Below are 17,589 nucleotides of genomic sequence, written 5' to 3'. Positions count from 1 at the left end.
ATTAAGAAGTATTTGGCAAATATCCCTGTGAAACTTCATTTCCATTCAGAATCCTCTGTTATACGTAGATTGCCTTAAAAAACTAATGAGCACACAGGAAAGAATGTAATAAATTAGGTTTTGATCCTCTGTGCTTGGAATTTAAGGCCATTATGTCTTGTCCTATCAGGAGTCTGTTTAGTTTAGGTGTTTGTGTGGCAAGGCAATCCTCTTTAAGCAGTGGAATAGATTGCATTAGTCAATGGTTCATTCTTGAAAGATTGTTATAAGCAAGTTACACAAGTGTCTATGGCAAATAGTTCAGGTAGAGTTGGATCTATTTCAAAGTGGAGAGATGGAGCAGATGACTTCCTAAGGCTCCTCCCAGTCCTTCCTTCAGTGAGTTTATGGTTTATGTGTCAGTGAACTTTGTGATTTAAATAATATTTTGTGCCCCTCTAGTATTATACTTTCGCAAGTCTCCTTCTGTTTGCTCGAGTGCCATCCACACAAACACTGCCTCACTACCCTTTTCCTTTTGAGGGTTTGGCAGACTTGCACTTGGTGCACAAAACAGACTTATAGCATGAGTACTTGTGCTGAACAAGAAAGCACATTATTTCCACCATCAAAAGCCCTTGGTGTCCCTGAAGGACTGGAACACAGGAAACCCACTGGACACCAGCGTGGAAGGGAAAAAAAAAAAGGGACAGCTCTGCTTTCAGGCACTGCTGTTTCCTTCTATTTGGCTTTACAGGATCTCTGCAGGTCAGTATTCAGAATCAGTTTCCATTTGGCAAAATCAAGTTCCCATAGCCCAGTGTCTGTAGCACTGCCCTCCTGGCTTCATAGCTGTTCCCTGGAGGGGATGCTGTGTCTGAGGAGAGGATTTTGCTTAACAGGTTAAGATGATCAGAAGATACTCCAGTCCTCAGAAGTGACTCTAAATTCTCCCTTGAAGGACTCACTTACCACATACAAGCACTCCCTGGCAGACTGCAGAAAAGACATGCTTGATCTGGGCCTTCCTCCACTTAGCACTTTAGAGTGTGAAGACACTGCTTGGCAGTAGGTTGTGTATTATTTTATTTAGACTTTTAGTTATTGGCTTTAGCTGAGATTTAGGAAAAAAACTTTTTTAAAACAGAAAAAGTAAAATTATACAGGATTTCATGTGTTGTTTTATATCTGGATCAATCACACAAGATTTTTACAAGAGAAACAATTTATTAAGCTCCTATAGAAATTGTTTCTCTGATTCCTTGTATGCTTTTAATTTCATACCAGATTCCCTCAGGTACAGACTTCCAATTACAGAACTAAAACATGATTCTGGTTTTGTTCTGTCTCTTTTTGTTTCTTTCTTTGTGTCTTGGGGTGACGTTATGATGTGTATCCCATATCGCTGCCTATGCCCAGAAATTAATTCCTGTGCCTTTCTATGTCTCTAAACTGAGCCTGAGAGGGGGAAGGAAAAAACTGAGCAAAACTTTTTCAAAGCAGTTTGCAGCTTGTTCAAGGTCACACACAGATAGCAATTTGTTTCCAGCTGCAGCAGGGGAGGAAGGAAGCACCCGGCTGGCTGCTCCCAGGACAGTTTTTTGGCCAGTGGTTCAGCTGCTTTGTTCTCCGGAGAGAGACTGAGAGTTGAATTTTTCCTTCCCTGGAATTTTGGATTTTCTCCCTTTTCTACTGGACACTTTGTTATTTTCTTTTTTTTTTTTTTTTTTTTTTTAATGAAACACCAGTGATAGCTTTTCCACTGCACATGGCTAAATATTTAAGAATAGATAAGAATACATACATGAAGCCAGATTTAATTTTGAAGACAGTTCTTGAGAAATATCTACAAGTGTTTAATTGTCTCTCTTTAGGGAACTGGGCTTTCCCCTTAGCTGCCATTGTAAATATATTTCACAGGACATGGATGATAACAAACTGCCTCTGATATTCCTGGTTTTCATCAGAGAGCATTGGAAGCCAGACCTGCAAAAATTTCATGTGTCTTTGAGACTTCAGTGACTTTCAACTATATAGGAAATGAATATAAACTTAGGTGTTAATCCTGTAAAAATGTATGCATTTTCTTGATTTTTACATGCTATACTGACTTACTGAAGTTAATGACTGTAAGTTTTTGAAGCAGTTTTTTTTTATTATTTTCTGTGTGCCAAACTGTCTTTCATGAAGTGATATTTGCCACTGATTTTCCAACTAAACATGTATTTTTCCAATACTAGCTGAATGAAAGGTCCATTAAGTACAGTGTAGAGACATTGTATTAGTTTATTTAGGTTAACAGTAATGTAAATTCTGTTAATTAATATTATTTTTGTCTCTTAATTACTGTTCTTAGTATAAATTAATAGGATGCTGGTTAAAGTCTTCTATTGTTCATAAGGGTTTAATCCTTCATGGCTTACAAACATGAGGAACAATATATCATGCTCTAAATGAACACGTAGAAACAACATATATATTTTTTTCTATCTAGATAATATGCCACATGGGTGCTGATTTTCATTATGTAATCTCATCTGGGAATGGAAATTATTATCTGGAAATAATGTGAATGCAATTAGCAGTTTGAGTCTGCTAAATTATTAAAGTCTACTTAAATATGATTAATCAGTTTTTTACTTTAATGAAAATTTCTAAGGAGATCATAAACTGCATTTCATTTTACATTACAATCTCCAGACTAGTTTAGATTAATCACCTTCTCCTCAGTTTTCAAACCTTTCTAAGTTTTTATGAATATAATGAAGCAAGTCACAGGACACATGCCCAGTAAAAAACACTCTATATACATCTTTTGTCTTGTGTCAACTCCCCCTGGTTATTAATTTTAAAAGATTATAATACTTAAGACCATGTAAGTTAAGTTCCTTATGTTGTTTATGAATCATCTTAGTCTACAACTATATTAATGTAACACTACTTAGTTCTCGCACACAGAGGATATTTGCAAACCTAAACAAAGATTTTCTGATGGTATCTAGATTTTGAAGGTTGGTCTGTTTAGTGTGAATTGTCTTCCCAGGAAGTCAGTAGTAGAGAAGGTCACTGTAAAAATGTCCATTGATCTCAACTAAGTAATTTGTATCAAGGTGGAGAACCTTGCCAAATTCATAGGAAGGAAATGATAGCAACTTGCCTTTTTTTTTTTTTTTTTTAAGAGGGTCTGGTGCAGGTGCTTATATATAAAAGCGTGTAGCTGCCTGATCAAGCCTGCAAAACTGGAACACCTTTAGCAAACTAGGTGCCAGCTTCACCAATGTATTACTCCAGTTTTACACAGTGCTTAATTTCCTGACAGCAACTGGAGTAGTGCAGTGGCAAATCAGCACCTCAGCTCTTAAGGTTCATTGCCAGTTATCCATGAAGAGCTTGCATTTACTGCTGTGAGCAAACACCTGTGCAGCAGCAGCAGCAGCAGCAGCAGCAGCAGCAGCAGCAGCAGCATGTCATTTGGTACATGCAGGTAATTGGCATTACAGACTGGAACAACACTACAGTCTACCTAATTAGCCAGGTAAACACTAATCTCTCAGACAAAATCTTGCAGTCATGGTCCAGCCTCTCCCCATCTTGGAACCTCCTGCTTCATTTGGTGGATCTGCTTCTGTAGTTCATCTCTGTCCAGCTTCATTTTTGCTTCTAGAACTTGCCGTAGAGAGCCAATGCTCTCATAGATAGCTGCAAACCCTAATTGCAGGTGAGAATTACATTAGTTCATCATGAAGAGCAAGAGTATCACATCATTGCTATCAGAATGCACTTCCATAACACTCTGCTTTGCACTAGGAACACAGCAAAGGTTCTGAAGGAAAATGGGATGTCATTGTGTGCTGGTGGCAGAAATGCCCCAATGGCAGCCAAGCTATGGCTGTACCTGCTCTGGGGAGAGCACTTCTAAGCTGGTTAAGATGTCACCCCTTACTGCTGTGCTTTTCACACTTAGTGAAAATCCTTCTTAATGCCACAGGTGTAGCCATTACATCTGCCCCCAAAGTATTTAAACTACTTTGATACAAGCAAAGACATTTTATATATTAGTATGAGTCAATCACTGTTACCACAATTCAGACAGAATAAAGAACTTGATAACTATGATCCTACCAGCATTAACTTCAGCTTTCATTTCTTTTATATCTTCATTTATCTCATTTTGAAGTTTGACAATGCGAATATTTATCTTTTCTTCAGTCTGTTTTGCGTCATGTGCTTCCATGGTTATCTTCTGCATTTCTTCTATTCTCTCAATTTTCTCTGCCATTTGGTTGAATTTCATCTCAATACCTCTCTCACTCATTTCCTGGAGCCAGAAAAAAGAATTTGAATTATTTACTCTGCATATGAAGTAACAGCGGCCTTTTAAAAATATTAAATAGATACTGATTAATCATCTTTTATCTGGAATTCAAAAATGTAAGGAATTATCATTTTTCATAAAATCATTTCAAATTACTTGATTAGTGTAGGTTAAAATACTGATCTATTTAGCAGTGACCAGATTCATTTAAAGATTCTCAGGTTGTGGGTGTTACACTTGATATCGATGAAGAGACTTAGGCAAATTCTGAGGCTGTCTGAAAATCTCACTCAAATAATATCTCAATTACATCATCTTAGTTATTAATAATGCTTTTGAATGCTTTCTGAGAAGTATTGTAGGACTTTTGAGTGAAACTTACAGTGCTTTCCTTAAAAGTCAGTGAGAGTTGGTCAATTTTTTGCACAAGCTCTTTCTCAGTCCTTCCGTGTTCCTGTTCCAACCAGCTCCGTGCAGACAAAATCTGACTGCTGAGCTCCTCAACAGCATTTTTTAATCTAGGAGCACAATAGAAATTAGCAGATACAAAGGAGAAGAACTTGTCATTCCACAGTGACTTTTTAATGAATGTTTTCATAAAAACATAAAATGGCAATTTAATACATTGTTCTCACCACATTAAGGTGAGCCTTTGAATTTTAAGGCTATTAAACCGCATAAGGTAACACTGGTTTTGAAAATAAAGGTGAAAGGGCACAGCAAATTTATATGAAACTTCACCAAATTTGAATCACAGAAGAAAATTAATTGTGACATTGAAAACAGAATATGGTCATCCATTCAGATTATAAACTTTATGTCTATATGTCTTAAATCTGAACAAAGATTTGGTGGCCAATTATTTTGGTGACCATGCTGGTTCCTGTAGCCCCACTTACATTGCCTGTACCTACCTCAGTTTTACACCAACCAATTGTGCCAGTGAAACTGTTTCTTTTCTCCAGTGAACACGTGAAACATGGATTGCATGAGGATGGCAATAAGCAGTAAAAATAAGGATGTGGATGGCTTATACCAGGACTGCTACAGAGTGAAATGCCTGGAGAGGAGTTAACATCTGAATTGAATATAATGACCCCATGTAATGTCTGGTAGTACAGAGTATCTTATCATTAATAATTTATGTATTTCAGTTCTATTCGTATTTGAAGCCAATTTAAAGCAATAACACTCTGTGAGTGCTGTGCCTTGCTTCCTGCTAACTTCAGTTGAACTTTTTCCCCTACTCTGGACAGCCATCTCCAGCATTCATTGCTTCGTACAGTTCTTGCAGAAAGGCACCAGGCTGCTCTGACAAAAACCCTTAGTTGTGTCCTTTAATAGAAGTACTCCCTGAATACTTAACTAAGGACTTATTGAACTTTTCATATTTACCTAACTACATTGGGACAGAATTCTTGGTGAAAGCAAGTCCCTCTTGACAGACCACTGTGCTTTGTAATACCTGTGGAGCAAACACACGTATTCAAAGAGGTTCCTGCTTTTATAGGCCTGAAGATTACAACAGTCAGACTGGGAAAAATGAGGCCAAACTGGGAAAACTGATGCTCCCAAGGTACTCAGCAGCAGCAAGGCTTCCCAGGCACTTACTTCGTGTCCAGGACTTGCAGCTGTTGGTTGCTCTCTTTGTAGGCAATCTTCAGCTTTGCTTCTTGTTGCATTATTGATTGCTCTACTCTGCTCAGCAGGTGAGAAATCTGAAACAAAATTCGGGATTTACTATTTTTCAACAGCATTTCATCACAGTTTCATTTGGGACATTTTCATAACAGTAGAGGAGATCTTACAGAGAGCTCACTTTTGCTATCATTTAAAAAATTACTGAATTTGCATATTTTACTTTATCATGAAAATATACTATCTCTCAGTATGAAAGTATCCACATTTTGAAAACTGTAATTTGTTTGCCTTAAATAATATGAATAGTTTTGCCTTGAAAACCTCTGCCTGCTCCCCCCTTGAGTCAGCTGAATTTGCATGATCCATACATCTCCAAGTTGTCACATAATCAGAATAAACAAGTGCCAAGGTGCTCCACCAATATTGAGGGATATGCTCCATCACTTTGTGTATAATGACCACTGCAGTGATAGAAGTGCTGGGTTTAACTGGGGTACCTTACTAGAAGAAAATATTTGTTTCAAAACAATCATCCCACTTTCTCAATGCATACTGTTCTGGCTCATTACAAGATGCATGAAAACATGCTCGTGGCATGCTAATATACTACACTGCGGCTTTTGAGAAAGGCAAAGTGGATTTTAACCATTTACCTACCACAAAATGAAGATGTAAAATACTTTTGTTGACCAAGAAAATGGGAAGGCCTTGAGATGCGACATTAAGGGAAAGGATTCTTCATATCTCCAAGTCTCTGCTTGTATCTAGTGCTCACTTCCATTCTCAAACCCAATGGAAGAGAAACCTGACGGACAGATTAATGGATTCACAGAACCCAAAGCCACTTTTGTTTTGCAGACCTTCAAAAATTGTGTTGAAATACATATAGAATCATCCTGGGAAGGCCAAAACATACACTGAAAGACACAGAGGCCTGCACTGTTGTAGTTTTGTTGAGCATGTGCCTTTGCATACTAATCCCTTGTACACAGCATGCTGAAGGCAGAAATCAAGGACCTTTTCCAGTTAGAGCAGTACTGTAATGCAGCTAGGTACCAACAGTCATTGCAATAAGGACTGGGAGCTGATACACCTCTCCATTTGTAAATTTGTGACCTCCCAGGATAATAATTAACAGTAATAGAGTCTGTATGAATTAGACTAGAACTCTTACCTGTACAGGGATTGCCTTGGTCTAAATACCATACCTGTATTTCTGCCTCTTTGATTTTAGATTCTAAGATCAGCTTGGAGGTGTGTTGGTCTTTACTTAGGCTCTGAAGTCTTTCATATGTAATTTTATGCTCTGCAGACAGCCTGGCTAACCCAGCATCACACCTGTTTGAATAGATAAAAAACAAAGCACCAGCCAAATAGAATATAAGGTCCAGGCTTCTTAAATTATCAATTTCATACTGGCCATTTCTGTGAAATTCCTGGCTGGCTAGGAAAGCAATGTCATATGAGACTGTATGAATGGTAATACATCTCATAGTACTCAGCAAAGTGCTCCCAAATAGGCCTCGAGGTCAAGTAGTCTGATACACAAATTCCATTGTTCTTGGCACTGACATGATGTGGATAGGCTGCATTATCACTCAGGGAAATCAGAAATGCAAAGATGCAGAATTTCATTTCCGTGTCTTTTTTTCATACTCCAGAAGATATTTGATAAACTGTGTGTGATTTCACCTCCATGATTAGGAGCCCAAATAACTGAGGACCAGTTTTCATTATTGTAGCTTCGCTTTTTTTTTTGTGGAACAGTATGCAGCTAATATGGGTAGTTAACAATGTAGGACAAATTTTATGGTTCTTAGTCCTTATTTAGGTAAATAAACAGTCACTGAAAGCAATGGCAATTTTGTCTCAGAAAAGGCTATAAAATGAAGTCCTGGAACATAATAATTATTGTTTCCTTTCTTCACATTTGAGCATTTCTTGATGCTGTAACATTTTCAGGATAAATATGCTATAGAACATGTGTGTTTTCTACCAGGTTTCAAAAATAATTTGATCAGGTGGATTTCATCTACAGTAATGCAGTAAGAGCATTAACTGAGCTGTAAAAATATGAGTACTGTGATTTCAGGAGTAAGACCTCTGTGAAGTATGACTCATATATATTTTTTTTGCTAAGGGAACTATGTAATCATCAATGTTACCAAATTTGATCTAGGAAACTGATGAGGAATGGACAGCAGTTATAATTTGAGGGAGAAAAGGCAGTCAAATGGAACAAGCTGGGGCATGTTAAGTCATTACCTAAACCAATGACACACTTTGTTATCTTTTTAGTCACATTTCAGTTTGAAGGCTTTCATTTCAACATGCATTTTCATCACCTCGGTTACAGGAACTGCCATTATCATTAAACGTGAAGGGAAAGCCACAGCTAAAATGACAAATGGAGCATCTGCTTATTATTATGGTACAGTTCCAATATGGAAATAATCAGTAATGTAAAATAGCACATAGGCATTATAAAACTTGTGGAAATTAATTTCTAGTGGAGCAGTTTGGCATTGTGAGACCCGTCAGTAATATCTGCAGGAAGCCTGGCTAGGGTTTATATAGCAGTGAACAATTTATAGGGCTCACAGGCCGTTTCTTTAGAAGGACAAATCTCTCCATGTTGTTACAATCAGAGAGAATCAGAAGAATGAAATCATCTTGCATCTAGTCACCAAAAAATGTGGGCTCCAAAAAATTGTTAGTTTTGTTTCTCTGAGGCATGGCAGAAAATATAAAAAGCAACAGCTTTGAAACTACTGAAGCAAATGTAAACAGCAAGCACCTGTAATTGTTTTTAAAGTAAATTAGTGGTTTGGGTTTAATCACAGAGCATCTCTCTTCTTCATGGAATTCAGTTATGTGGTCAAAGGGTTCATGTAGTTCCATGGTAACTGAAACAATCAGATTCTGACTCAGTGAATTTAATGTCTGCCTGGTATGCATAGATCAGATTATTTTGGTTTATCTTCTATATCTGTTGTACACACTCTCAAACACATGATTAGTTTCAGCCTGGAAGAAAGTATTAGTGTTCAGCATAAAGAAATCAAAAGACAAGTAGTTGCTCCGTTCAGTATCAAGAGGGCATAGATAAAGCTGAGAACTGTGCCAGTACTCTGCAGCTGGCTGCTATATGTACATGCTGTGATAGTATTGAGAGAGCTTTTAATGTTCCTGGTTTATTATAACAGGAGATGTTTCAATTAAAATGCCAGTGTTTCAGTGAAAAACAAGTAGCTGGAGAACAGGTAATGAAAAGCAAGTTGAAATGCCCAGTGGGTACACTGGGCAAGAGCATCAGAGCTGGTAGATTGTGCTGGCCTGGGGCAGGGAGCCCAGAGCCGCCCTCGTGGTGCCACCTCCCACACAGCAAGGGCCAGAGAGCAGCACATTTATTGTTCTTGGGGAGTTCATCAATGTGGTGCAGCCCAGATGCATCAGACTCATAATCTGTGCAGCAGGAAAATCTGCCTACGTGTAATGAGTCCAGGTTGTCTGAAATGAATCAGTTCTATAATGTAGATAAAAAAATCATCTATATATGCAAAGTAGGCCCAATTTGAACACACATAGTTGCCATGTCTCTGGATGTTTCAGCTCTCAGGAAGCTTTTATGAAGAGCTACTGCTACCATTCCAACCAGGCTGCTGGATTTAAACTTTCCAGACAAATGCTCATTATCCCCAAGTAATTCTCTAAATAAATGATAAGGCACTAATGAATTTTATGATCTATTATCACTAGAAAAAGAACTGGTAAATCTGTATTATATAAAATTGACAACAAAAGGGACAGGAGGCTGGAGAAATGGATCTACTGGCATCTATCTAATTTTCTGGTAAATGTGTTGCTGAATTTTATAGATGTCATATTTTTTTCTTAAAGTTAATAATAATGCTGATTTTTAGCAATAATTCAGGGATGTGATAACACTTTACAAGTTCATCAATAAACTGTGCTTATTGAGAAAGGATCCAGAGACATGAGCTGTAATGTGTGTTCTGTCATTTTCTGCTAGCAATATTAGATTGCTATCAGAAGACTGCAATCTAGATTCTGTGATGTGAGCGAGGTATGTTGGAATCTCACTCTTGCAGGGCTGTGGGGAGTGTGGTTTGGAGCTGTGCTTCAGGACTGCATGTGCATGTAGAGATCCCTTGTTTCCATCATTAAAAGCACCAGGCCTCAAGAAATAATGAGGCAATTGTTTGATGATATACTGACATGTTACAGAACAGATGCTGTTAGGAAATAAACACCCCTCTCTCCAATATTGAACTTGAATAGGATATTTAGTATGCATGAAATTACTGGAACTGAAATTTGGCCAGAATCCTAAAGTGGACACTAAAGTTATTACATGACAAAGGGCTCAGGCTTTGGGATTCACTGTCTAAACTGATTCCCACTGTCCTTCTGCACACTACACTCAGAGCTACTGCAGCCTGAGCCTCACATAGTACCTTGGCTGTGGCTGAAAGCTGATGCACAAGAAGTTGGTAACCCACAGTAACTTGATCATGTTTCTCATGTTTCACTCCGAACTCATCTGGAAGCTAACAGGACTAGAGGTAAAAGTACATTAAGTGCGTAAAGTGTATTTTATATAAGGAACATTGGCTAGAGTAATCAGAAGGTTTGTATCTCAGGGAAAGTTTCTGTAATGTGCCAAAGGCACAAAAAAACACTGTCTTGGCCATAATCTCCAGCTAGTGCTATAATCATTATTCACTGGAACACTAATTGCAAAGTAGAATATGTTTGTAAATAAAGGCAAATAGCCTTCTGTCATGGAACACTGCTTTAAATTGCTTTCTGATTAAGGGAAGATTTTTTTTTTTCCTCATTCAGGATTTTTTTTTTTTTGGTAAAGAACATGCTGAATAGAAGCATGGAATGCAGAATAGAAGGTAGCAGTTAAAAGGCAATAAACTGATTCTCTTACAGGAATGAATACAAATAACCTGCATTCGTCACACAGTCTGACACAAGGCACATGGGTATAATCTCATACAATTTGCAGATAAATTGCAACCCAGGCACAGTACAAGGGTGGTGCCCTAAGGAAATAAAGGAAGAAGCCCTGGCACAGCCTGTGCCCGTCCCCACCCTCCCTCAGTGAGTACTCGGGGCAGGACAGGGCTCCGCTGTGGAGCCCACGCCAGCACGAGTTTCTTCTCTTGAGTTTCCTGACTGTGGGCAAAGGCACCACATTTTGCTTCCCAAGGTGTCAGTAACAGTGTTGCTCCACATAGAACCCTCTCAGGATGTAGTATGATCTCAAAGTATTTTTATGTAAAGAAGCAGGAAGATCTGAGCATGTACATTTTGGGGGGATTTCTCAGCTGGATAGATATATGTATCTCCCTATAGGTTTTTCAATCAATTTTCTAATTTGACAGAATAAACTAGTTCATTTGTGGTTGCTAAAGGATAGTGCGTAACTTAATAAATGTTTAATTCTTTTTGAAACCTCTCTAAAAGATTTTTTACGAACTGGGCTATGAAAGTTACAGTGGAAGCTTCAGACAATTGTGTAATTTATGAGAAAACCTTAGTTCAATGAAAATCCCTCTCTGATTATCCCCTCTGAATATCCCCTTCTGTATGCTGCTGAAGGTTATAACAAAATCAGGTGACATGCAAATTACCAGTACAAGATAAACAACAGGACAAATTCAGGACAAGTGTAACTCCACCAAAGTTATTAGCCAAGCAACCATAGGCCCGGTTACATCCTTTTCCTGTAGCTGTACATATCCTCTGTCTGTCGTGTTCAACTTTACAGGCACTTAAGCAAATGTTGTTGTGCTGGGGTTTGTAAATGTGTCATTGATGGCACAACTGAAATCTGTGTGGCTGCACGATTGTAACCTCGAGCTTCGGGCAGCCTGTTAAACCTCTGTTATTGTATAGTTTTCTGTTCCTTATGTGTCACGTAGCCCATGTGGGATTTAATATGGCTAACCACTAACTGAATGTGCAGATTTTTACTTCTGAAATATATGCAAAAATGTGCAACTATTTTGTTCTTCACAAGTGCAGATTGTTCCATGCTGCCTTTATAATTGTGCTAATTAACGTGTTTCAAAGACACATGAGTCTAACCACAGTACTTTTTAAAAGCTGAACCAAATCCAAATTCTTAGGGAATTTGAAGTAATTTATTTAGAATTAATTTCAGGAATCTTAGGAATTAAGGGTGATACTGTCAAGTTTAATATGTAGCACTGGAATGCAAATGTTTATTATTCATTTTCTTGAAAACACAGAGCAAAATTATCCTTGGAATTTTGCCAAAGTTGAATTCAACCCATCATCATTAATACTTCAGGATTAAAACAAGATTAGCTAGCCCCCAAAACACAGTTCCATGGTGACTTTTACCTTGCAACTCTTCCCCGAAGATCTCCTAGGCCAGAAAGCTGCCGCATTTCAAGACTCTTCAGGGTAGAATTTGTTCCATAGCTGAGATTGTCTCTGACACGTATCTGTTCCTGCAGCATCTACAGAGCATTCATATGCAAATAAAAACTCAGTATCTCACATTTAATGTACACTTAAAATGTCACTCATTATTTTTCAGCAGTTCAGTATCCTCAGATACCATTTTATTATTACTTTATTAAAAGCTTTGTAATATACTAAAACAGATACCTTTTAGGTATTTTATTATTTCTTATTATTAGTGTCCAATCTGCACGCAAATACCATAATATATATAATGTATAACTTGACAGTGAAATGGAGACTTAAATTTTTTTTTCTCCGTTCTTTTTCCCCACCACACCCCTGTTGCTCACTGCAGCAGAGGTCAGACATGAAGTCATGTGTCTGCCTACCATTGGGTCATAAAAATGAGCAGTTGGGTTTCGTTACTTTGTGTCATCAGTGAGTCGGAAGGGAAAGAAAGTTTATTATAGAGCTAAGGCATTTCCTAGTGTTTATACAGCACAGCCTTTGGACTGAAGTTGAGCTGGGTATTAGCGTCGCATTAATTCATTTTTTCAAGATTTTCCAGTGCAGCTTTTGAAAGCAAGCTTATTAGAACCACAAAGGCTCCTGTGTTTATATGCTAATATCCTGTGCTATTTTCATAGCCACCAAAAGAATTATGTAATTTGCAAACACTTTTTCGAGTTGTAAAAACAATTTATGAGCTTACAGGATCTTCAGACCTTGTCTGACCTTTACTTATCCTATGGTAAACTTTGTTAGGAAATTAGAAGGAATAAGTAACTGAGGTGGCATTAGTGCTGTGCAACGTTCTTGCCGTACCTCAATGTCCCGGTTGAGCTGCCTCACTATCGCCGTTATGTTTCGGATGTGTTCTTCCAGGAGTTGCCTTGCCAACCGGTCACCCCCCCCTTTGTTCTGCATTCTGTGCAGCGTGGAAACAATGTCCTCCTTAATGCGAAAAGCGTGTTCCACAAGAGCCGCTGTTGTTTTCTCATGGCTCAGGATTCTGTCCTCCAGCTGATCCACCAGGCTGGCGGATGCCAGCGGGACCGCTGTCAGTGCCTGGCTGTGCAGTGGGATGTTTCGAACCCGTCTACGGGAGAAGAATAACCACATATTGTTAACTTCTCACACAAAGCTCTGCAATGCCTTTGCACTGGAGACAGTGTGACACTATCTGAGTACTGGCAGTGCCAGGGAGAAGCCCCAAAATACTCATGGAGAGAGCACCCACTGCTACAAATAAGTGGGTGCTGTGTTGGCTGCCGTGTGTCTTGTACAAAGGCAGGTCAGGCTCTTTTTCATAGTCTTTAGGAAGCTTACAAAAGCATAGGATATTAAGGAAAGGACATTAGCAGAATAAAAGCAGTTACAAATCAGAACTATAATTTGATTAAGAATCCAAATTCAAACCCTTTTACTGAGTTTCAAAAGTAATGTTATTTGTCTTTACAGTTTTCAGGCTTAATCAAAGCTGTAACTTTGGTTACAGCTGTTGTTGAAGGAAGGTATTGTAAATTAAATGAAAACAGATCAGGATTAAAAAGGAGTATCTTGTACCAATCCCTTTTCTGTCTCTATAGCTACCCTGTAATACCATACAGAAGCTTGTTCCCCCGTGAACTGGACAGGACAGCATGTGGGCATAGAAACTGAGGTGAGACCAAAATTATGACAAGCTTCTCATAGTCTTAGAAGTTAAATTTCCCTCCAAAATAGCTTACATTTGGGTACCTTGAATAATTGTCTAGATTTTTGAAGAGTGCTCTGCTTTTCATAGCTCCCATGGAAAGCAGAAGAGCTCATGGGTGCTGAAAGTGAAAAACAAAGGCTGCTAATGCATACAACCTTTTCCTGCCACTGTGTTCTGTAAAGAATAACAGAATTTTCAGAAGTATAAGCAGAGGATACCTGCTTATAAGTTCGGCCCCACTTTGGAAGAGGAGATCTTTTGTTTGGAACCCTGTTATTTACTGTGTGTTCTCATGTTTCCTGTTTAATGAGCCAAATTAGAAGCTCAGTTTGACCATGATGATATTGATAGAGATGTATGAGGTTTCCAACAAAGGTCACTTTTGGCTCTCTGTTTTCACAGCTCATTCCATGCTATTAGAACACTAGCTAAAGTATTCTTGGACTTCTAGTCAGTGAGACTTTAAGCTATTTAATTTTTTTGGGAAATGGCTAAGTAAGAGCTGAGTAAGGACTTGTGATTTGGGCCATGATTTGAATGTCTACGGTATTTCACTTTGCTTTGCACACTACTGCCAAAGTCCCAAGTCACAGCATTACTATATATAGGGAATTAAGAGACACGTAATACTCTGCAATATGAAGACTTTAATTTTTATATTCCAGACTGTACCTTTCAGAAGGGGCAAGGGTTGGGAAGATTGGGCTTCGGTGGGCCATTCTCTGGTCAATAATTTATGTCTGTTGAAAAAGTAAAAATTGAATTATTGAATAGTTTATATCTGGTACTGAAATGACCTAATGCTTTTGCTTTAAGTGCACCTTTAAGTAAAGTGCAATATTATGCTGACATCTGTGATCTTGGCATTCAAATATTGCTAATGCATTAAATGCAAATTAAAATTGATACAAAAGAATGAAGACTAAACACTGCTAAAAAGCTTTTTATAGTGAAAATGATACTTTTGAAAAGGCAAGGTTGACAGCCTTGAAACTGAAATCTGCTGTTGACCCACAGAACTGGTTTGGCAGGGCAGAGGTAAACAAAGTTCTTGTCCCCAATCTTCTACTGGTCTCTGACAACATTAGTCAATGAATAACAAAGTGAGATCTACAGGATGGTCAAAAAACTTAAGAAAATATTGAGAGGAGAATCAAATACAAGTGTTTCATCACAGCAGATTATTAGGGATAAGGTGTTTTTCAGGTAAAAGCATTGGCAGTCAGAAACCTAAATAAAATATGTGACATCAGCACAGTTTATTGAAATTGAGTCTTTTATTTTTTGGCTTCAAATCTAAATTACCACACTTTATGTTGTAAGTAGATTCTTCTGTGGTAAGTATATAAATTCTGGTTTTAATTTTTAGACACAGCCAGCCAGACTGTGACAGACATTGCGGCAGAGTAGGTCTATTAAATAGCTTCAGAAAGATATTTTAGTGTCTTACTGTGAGACCAGTACCTGGCTCAGCAGCTTTGTCCACTGACAGAAATTAATGAAAAAGATATTAGCCTCAATCGAATCCAACTAATCTCCCCTAAATAAAACAAATAAACATTTTTAGAGTATAAAGAGAATGAGTATGGCCTGAGCCTGATCTCCTTGGGAACCTAAAATCCTCACTGCAAAATAAAGGCTGATGTATGAAAAGAATTTTACAGTTGCTGATGAAATTCTGTGCAATCCGGGAAAGATGGGCTTATGGATACACAATAGTCTAATACTGATAGTGAAGAAGCAATAGGGCTACCCTTTGAGATCTTGAAATGCAAGGCATGTTTGTGCTTTAGAAATGTATGAAAGCACTGCCTGAAAGCAGAGAGCAAACATTGTCACAGTGTGTGTGTTCTATTTATAGCACGGTGCTTCGGAAACTACAAATTAAAAAAAAAAAAAAGCAGTTTTAAGAGAAGCTGGGTTGCTGAGCAGCAGTGACACCAGACAGGAATTCAGAAGGTCTGAGCTGAATTCCTTGCTCAATCTCTGATCCTGTTGACTTCGGACAAGTTATTTCCATGCATAATGACTCGGTTTCTCTGTATATAAGGGAGATAACCATACCTACCTCCTTGTTTAGGTTCTTACATGGCTATAAGTAAAAAGCACAGTATAAGAGCTGGGGATCATTGTGGTGACTTCTGCATTCAAAGTGCTGCACAGACACTGAATATCCAGTTCTGCAGTCTGTTCCTCACACTTGTCATTTCTCAGTTGGATTTTTAAGCAATGGCAGCACTCTGCGAGGGGTCCCTCCTGGTCACACCACCAGACTGCACCAGGTGACACCAGCAGGCACCCAGTTCTCAGTGACACATTTTAATGATCTTGATACATTTAATGATCTTTAAGCACAATTTAGCCGGAAACACAGGAATTATCCCACTGATTTAAGAAGAGCTATGTGTACCACAGCAGCAAAGCACTGGATGCTACCTAGAAAAACAAAGAACAAATATTAAAGTCTGTACATCTAGCAGCATCTTAGTGAAATTTAGTGAAATACACCTTATAAAAACCAGCCAAACAGTGCTTTAGTCTCACGGCCTTCAGTACCCATTTATCATCATTTGAAAAATAATGTTTGCAGCAAACTAAGCATACGTTTGCTTGACGTCTTAACTTTTTCTGCCAGACTACCATAAGAAATGCAGCTAAATGCAAATATCTGGAGAAAGTGTGGCTGTGAAACAGAAGTTACACAGATGAACTTCTCATTCATTTCTTATTGCTAGCTTAAGCACTTTGCTCAGTACACAGTGAAGTATCTCATCATCAGATATCAGATTTCTTGATCTGATCCAACAGCCAGAAAGGATTTAAGACCTTGTTTGGCAGTTGTAGAAAACTTTCCTGCAGTTTGGAGATATTTGCAATAAGCAGGTGTCAGAACTAATGACAGATTTCTCCTCTATGAGTGTAACACCAACTTAGACTAATAAATAGAAAACATAAGATGTTCTGATGCTTAGATTCAAAGGAGTGTAATTTCACAGGGCTCTTTTAATGGCAGTAAACTGGGGTCAAGTTAGATACCAGTTTAAATACTGGTTATAGGTGCTTAATTTTTTTTTTAATGATGTTTCCTGCTTGATACTGCTATAGCAATTTAAGTCATGATATATTAACCCAGTAAATTTGGATTGACTGATTTAAGTTACTGAGTATTCCAAATACACTTGTCACATGGACAAGATAAAAGTTTTTTCCTGTTTGTAAACTGTATGCCTGATTACCAAAAATAACAGTTCACTTGGATACTTAAGGCAGGTTTTCCTTACAAATGTGGAGTGCTTCCTTATCTTTTCTTTAAGCCACTGACATCAGACGTGTAAAAGCTTGAAAACAAAAATCATCCATGGGACATGATGAAGAGACACTTCTTAGCAATGCACAGTTCACTCCTTGCTATTTGTGCTGTGGCATCCCTTCCCCACTTCTCAGACTGCCTTGTGTGTTTATTTTCTGCGGGATCTCCATTTCTCGT

At 38.2% G+C, this 17,589-nt stretch overlaps 1 protein-coding gene across 1 annotated transcript; it reads right to left on the bottom strand.

Moving 5' to 3' along the window:
* Nucleotides 1-3,547: 3,547 nt before the first annotated feature.
* On the bottom strand, nt 3,548-16,307 carry FAM81A (family with sequence similarity 81 member A; the record flags this gene model as incomplete). Its single annotated transcript, XM_082290731.1, has 9 exons — nt 16,171-16,307; nt 14,775-14,842; nt 13,229-13,502; nt 12,338-12,456; nt 7,144-7,273; nt 5,906-6,012; nt 4,677-4,812; nt 4,102-4,297; nt 3,548-3,687 (listed from the first exon to the last, which is right to left on the bottom strand). The coding sequence occupies exons 2-9, from the start codon at nt 14,819-14,821 to the stop codon at nt 3,548-3,550; spliced, it is 1,149 nt and encodes a 382-aa protein (XP_082146857.1). The 5' UTR covers nt 14,822-14,842; nt 16,171-16,307.
* Between the last annotated feature and the right edge of the window lie 1,282 nt (nt 16,308-17,589).

This window comes from Coloeus monedula (assembly GCF_965178545.1).
Source record: "Coloeus monedula genome assembly, chromosome: 14".
In the NCBI taxonomy this organism is placed as follows: domain Eukaryota; kingdom Metazoa; phylum Chordata; class Aves; order Passeriformes; family Corvidae; genus Coloeus; species Coloeus monedula.
This window is presented reverse-complemented; position numbering and strand designations above follow the sequence as displayed.